At 39.4% G+C, this 6,000-nt stretch overlaps 1 protein-coding gene across 5 annotated transcripts in view; it reads left to right on the top strand.

Moving 5' to 3' along the window:
- The window catches only part of ANO4 (anoctamin 4), a 324,230-nt gene that overhangs the window by 283,230 nt on the left and 35,000 nt on the right, over window positions 1-6,000 (top strand). For all 5 annotated transcript variants that reach the window (XM_017516529.2, XM_037734202.1, XM_017516537.2 and 2 more), the window contains 4 exons: window positions 1,240-1,351; window positions 2,355-2,412; window positions 2,552-2,649; window positions 4,215-4,357. In XM_017516529.2, coding sequence (XP_017372018.1) covers window positions 1,240-1,351; window positions 2,355-2,412; window positions 2,552-2,649; window positions 4,215-4,357 — 411 coding nt within the window. The remainder of the gene's footprint in view (window positions 1-1,239; window positions 1,352-2,354; window positions 2,413-2,551; window positions 2,650-4,214; window positions 4,358-6,000) is intronic.

Consider the following 6,000-nt stretch of genomic DNA (forward strand, 5'->3'; position numbering starts at 1 on the left):
ACCAGTTCTTGCCCAAAAAGATAGAAAGAGGCTTATGTCCATGGAATAGATAACTGCATATCGGTAGACAATGTACCCTGTGGTACCTTGATCCAGGCTAGCAAAAATGCCAGTGGAGGTACAGTTCTGGTCCATCCATGGTGGGGATACCTGGGAACCTAGCTGGCAACCCAGGAGACCTTTCCATGTAACAATGAGTTCAGTAGCGGAAGTGAAACCCTTTAGGGATCCTGTGTCTTTATGGCTCTCAACAAGTCCTAAAGCTGACATTTAAACCATTTTAAATCAGATTCTCTTTCATTCTCCCTTCCCTTCTCAGATATACTCCCAGAACGCATTTTGAGTTATAATTCATGGAAAATGAATTGATTAAGTGAAGCATTAAATGAGAAATTAGAAGCTCAGGGAATGTGGAAACAGACAAAATGCTATTGTATTACATACCTTTTTTTAGACATTGCCAGCTCTTAGAATGCAGCTCCTGTGATAGGATAAGTGCATTTGACATGAGATTTCTAGCTGGAGGTTTGATCTTAAGGGCAAATGGATCTACATTTTGGTTCACACCATTATGTCCAGAGACCATTTGCTTTATGGAGGTTGAAATATATGGAGATGAGAATTGGTCCCTGACTGAGGTCAGGACATTATAAGGCAGATGGTGATATGCAGTAAAAGCTCTAAAGATGACGTCACCTCCTTGGTATTTGTCCACGAGAATGGAAAATGGTGGGTGAGGGTAAAGGCAAAGGAGTCATGCTCTCAGCATTCTATGATAGGAATTTGACTCCCTCCTAAGCAGTAGGCTGGTATAATATGAGAACTAGAAGTTGAGACCAAGGAACTATTTGGAGCTGGTAAGAACTAAGCCTGCATAGACTAAGAGGAAAAGAAAAGGCTGCTGAAGACAGCCAGGACCGGAACTGAGGCCTCCACAGCCTGTCTGTCTCTGCTGCTGGCTCTCTGGATATTCTGTAAGAGTGGAACAGTCTAGGTATTCAATCCTCTCAGATTCGTCCATAGCCACTTCTCATGAGACCCTTGTTGGGTCTGGCCTGTAAGCTTGAGGATCCTATGGGTGGTCTGTTCCATCACACACCGTCCGTGGGTAAACTGGAGCCTCCTGCAGCCTCCTCAGGACTCCTGTGCTCCCACCCTGCACGTGTTGGGAAGGGAAGAGAGGGAGTTGAGAGGGGATGAGATTCAGCCTCTCAAATTCTGTTCACCTTTTGTCCACAGAACAGCCTCGCACAGAGTCTGAGTGGGAGAACAGCTTCACCCTGAAAATGTTTCTTTTTCAGTTTGTCAATCTGAACAGCTCCACATTTTACATCGCATTCTTCCTTGGAAGGTAAGAACCTGACCCCTGCACACTTCCCTAAGCTGAGAACGGAACACTTAGTGGTCACTGATTCATGGGGACAGAGAAGCCCCTTCCTTAGGGTGATTTATGCAAAGTGTAAAAAGAGAAAAGCATCCTCCTCCCTTCCCTTCCCAAATCTCAAAACCACCTGGCATCCCAGGGAAATCATCTCCACTCAAAACTGCCTCTGTACCTTTTGCTGCTAAGATAAGCAGAGGAAAATAGTTTGTGCATGTGAATGATGCATTGAAAACTTCTGGCCCCTGTCTGCACCTGACTCAGGCCCCTAGCTTTCACACCTATGACAGCAGGTGGCAAAATGGGGAGGGGGCTGCAGCATGTCCTGGATTTCTGACTTCACTGAAGGGGAAAGGACATCTTGACAGCAAAGGGGGCAGAAACAGGATGCCAGCAGATGCTGGGTAATTTTTAAACCCAGCAGTTATGAGGATTGGGAAGGATTCCCTGTTAGTGTTAATGTTGCATGAATTCCCTTACATCTGAGGCATTTCAGAGGAGATGGGAACTTGGACAGGGCCAGGCGTAGGGTTTTGGTGAGATCACTACAAGCAGTCTCTCCTTCACTTCTAGCTATTCCAACAGCACAAAATTCTAGGCAAATAGTTTAATAACGTTGTTGACAGCATGACTATGGCTCAGAAAGGTCAAATGTGTTTAAATCCAAAAGTAAAACTTCTGCTTACACAGGCCAGAGCACTTGATATTCAGCAGAAAATGTTAAAAGTCCACAGCAAGCAGCAAGAACTGGCTTCTGTGTTAGGCAGCCCCACAGAAAGGCCAGAGGAGAAATATTCCCTGGAGAATCCCAGAAGCTGTAGTTATGACAGATCTGGAGGGTTTCCTAATTCTTCCAGACCTGATGCTTGTTGTAGCAGTCACTCACATTGGAGGATATGTTAAACTAAATGTAATATTCACTGAAAGCTTAGACCTAGAGTGCTAATGGCTTGTTTTTCTCTGTATGTTGAAGATTCACAGGACACCCAGGTGCCTACTTGAGGCTGATAAACAGGTGGAGACTAGAAGAGGTCTGTATGCTCCCATCATTCCTTGTTTCCAACAGACTTGCATCAAACAGCCGTAGGGCAACTTTGTGTAGATTAGAAACCAGACACCCTTTCTTCCTCTCCATTGATTCTGGAATTTCTGTGTTTGCTTACCTTGCAGTGCCACCCTAGTGGATGCCTTATTGATCTGTGTATGCAAATGGGTATTATAATGGTGCTAAAGCAGACCTGGAATAATTTCATGGAACTTGGCTACCCGTAAGTACCTTAGTATCAATAATTGAGAGGCAACATTGCTGGTTATTGGCTTTTCTAGGTGTGGCAAGTAAGATAAGCAATGCAGACTCAGCGATTAAGCCAGTGTGTGCACCTGGAACTAAGTGCTCACATTTAGACATCCAAAGGCAGTCATGAAAATCATGAACATTGGCTCTTCTGGGAGATTTAGCACGGTTTGCATGAACAAAAGTGAATATTCTTTAAGGAGCCTCTATTGGCCCCTAAATATTGAATACTTGCTTATGAGCTGCTTTAATTGATACCTCCGACTTTTTGGGCTCCAGCATTGCAAGTCCTTAGCTATGTATGACACCTTAACAACTTCTCCACTCTCCTATCCCTATGGTGAACCTAGTGATAAAATATCAATGACAATGAGCAAAAACTTGCGTCAACTTCTTAAGGATAACCTTGAATTCTGCTGTGTTTGCTCAGTTCTGGTCAGTTAAGTTTTAATGGGGACATAAATCAACAATGCTTATATTTCTGCTTTAATTCCACACCTATTGGTTCATGTCAGCTCAATGTCTCTGTAGAGATATAGAAAACTCGAGGTTTCAGGGAGGACCACTCAGCCAAAACAATTAGTGGGAACTTGGTTCACTTCAGAAAGTCTTTTCTTAGCTCTCTGTCAGAACCAAAGCCAGTAATTTTCTATTCTTAGATTTATTTTTAGAAATCTTTTTCCAAGTATTTGATGTTTCTCATAAAACTTTTTAAAAATGAAACATAAAACAAAAATTATCAGCCTTATATTCTCCTTTAAGATTTAAATCACAATTAAAATGTCACAGACATCAAGGGAATTATATTTTATCTTCTAGTAATGTGGACATAGAGCAAAATTGTGAAGTAGGCAGTTTGTCTTTGATATTCATCCCTTTATTTGCTTCATTTCCCATGTGTTTTATTTTTTGGAACTTCTACTCCTGGATATCCTTCAACTTTTTCCTTGTCCTGCATGGAACACAAACCTGCCTCCACACTCCCATTTTTCTCAATGCTTTCTCATATTACAAACTGCACTCCTGAACACTGCGATGGGTTCACGTGCTAACCTCACCAATACCAGATGCATTTTACTAGGAGTCAGAGCCCCTGTGGAGACCTAAAGCCAAAAGTGAACAAGTCCATTCATGCAGGCATCCATGTACCAAGAGAGGAAACATTTTATGGGTTTGCAGATCTTTAGGCCCCTGACATCAGAGTATGCAGCTCAGCACTCATGTGGCAAGACTGCTCAAGGATCCTAAATTAAGCCACTTAAGCCAGCTATTCCTCAAGATATCTTGGCGTTGCCTTTGTATTGGGGTATCCATTTATAGATGTTCTCAGTCCTCTATTCAACCCTCATAGGCAATGCCCAACATGAGACAGTTTCATGAGTGATTAAAATAAGTTCTAGTAGTCCCCAGTGTCTGTTGTTCTCATCTTAATGTCCACATGTACCCAGTGGTTAGCTTCCACTTATAAGTAAGAATGTGAAGAATGTGCATGCAGTATTTAATTACTTTTTTTTGTAAGAAATTGATCTTTTTGCCCAGGTTAATTCAGAATTGGTGGACTAGAAGAAAAGTACGACAAGAACATGGACCTGAGAGGAAAATAAGCTTCCCACAATGGGAAAAGGACTACAACCTTCAGCCGATGAATGCCTATGGACTCTTCGATGAATACTTAGAAATGAGTATGGAATATTCTACTTTATCTTATTAATTGTAAATTTTAGATCTCCAGATATATTCAACTAAACATATACCCATTATCATCAAGCCCATCAGTGCATAGGGATTCCTAAGCCAAACAGAGAGGAAGCCATGTCCTGCTTACACTATGCTATACTTACATTTAAGGAATCAAATTTCTCTAGAACCAAACCATAGCTATTTCTCTTAATGCGTATCTAAGACCATGGGCTTTGGAAATAAGTTATCTGGGTTTGAATCCCAGCCCTATCATTTATTAACTTCGAAACCTTGGGCAATTATTTAATCTCTCTTTGTCTCAGTTTCCTCATCTCTAAAGTGGGAACAATAATAAAAGGAAATATTTCATAGAGTCTTTGTGTGGACTAAATAAGTTAATGTATGAACATGACTTAGAGCAATGCCTGGCTCAGTATGTACTTGGTACATGTTACTTATATCATTATTATTCTCTTATTCTTTTTGTCTTCTGGAGGGAAAGGCAAATAAAATATCTTAAATTAAGTATGTTATATATTCTCCTTCATTATTAAGTTGAACATGTATATATTTCCTTTCATTTTAAGCTCTAACATAGGAGTGGAAATGAGGGAAGGGCTGGGCAAGATCCATTTCTTCTAAAGGAAGCAGTTGTTTCTGGGTAAATTTGAAATTTAAAGGAGTAGTAGAATTGATGTTTAATGTTTCTGAAATTGCTTATGTTCTAAGTATCTACTTATGTCTTTAAAGTTTCAACTATAGAATGGCAGAATGATATAACCTGGAGAAGAAATCAATTTGGACATTAAAAATAAAAATAAAGAGAATTCATTAAGAGAACTAACCACTTTGAGATCCCTTAATGGATTCTTCTCCCATAAAGAAGACAATGAACAATAATGTTGCTATATTGAGTGCTTAAAAAGAACCTTTTATGTGGCTAGCATTTGGCAGTACTCCAAATACTGAAGTATCTTTGCAGCACAAAACAAATCTCAGAAGCATCACAAGCACACTGATGAAAGCTAACTGCTCATGTCTGTTCTTTGTTTTTGCTATTTTCTTAATGACTTCCCTACTTTGTTATATACTTTAAAATGTATTCACTGAAGTATTATAGTGAAAAAGTATACATAAGTGTAGGGATCAATGAATTTTTGCAAATTTACACACAAATGTAACCAAATCTATGTAGATGAGAGGTTGGCAAACTATTGCCTGCAGGTCAAATTCAATCCACTGTCTGTTTTTGTAAATAAAGTTTTTTTTGGAACATAGCAGCTCCCATTTATTTACATATTAACTATGGCTGCTTTGCACTGCAGCAGTAGACTTGGTTAGTTGTGTCAGAGAGTGTCTGGTCTGCAAAGCCGGAAATATTTACTTTTGGGTCTTTATAGGAAAATGTTGCTATCCAGTGAGGTAGATCAAGAAGTAGAATATTATCAACATCAAAGAAGGCTCCTTTGTCCCCTCCTTCATTGATAACACCCTCTCTAACCACTTTCCTGACTTCTAATACCATAGATTAGCTTTACCTTTGTTATTCTCCATTTATTTTTTTTTTTTTTTTTTTTTTTTTTTTTTTTTTTTTTTTTTTTTTTTTTTTTTTTTTTTTTTTTTTTTTTTTTTTTTTTTTTTTTTT

The sequence above is a fragment of the Cebus imitator genome, unplaced genomic scaffold, assembly GCF_001604975.1.
Source record: "Cebus imitator isolate Cc_AM_T3 unplaced genomic scaffold, Cebus_imitator-1.0 Scaffold18, whole genome shotgun sequence".
Classification (NCBI taxonomy): Eukaryota; Metazoa; Chordata; class Mammalia; order Primates; family Cebidae; genus Cebus; species Cebus imitator.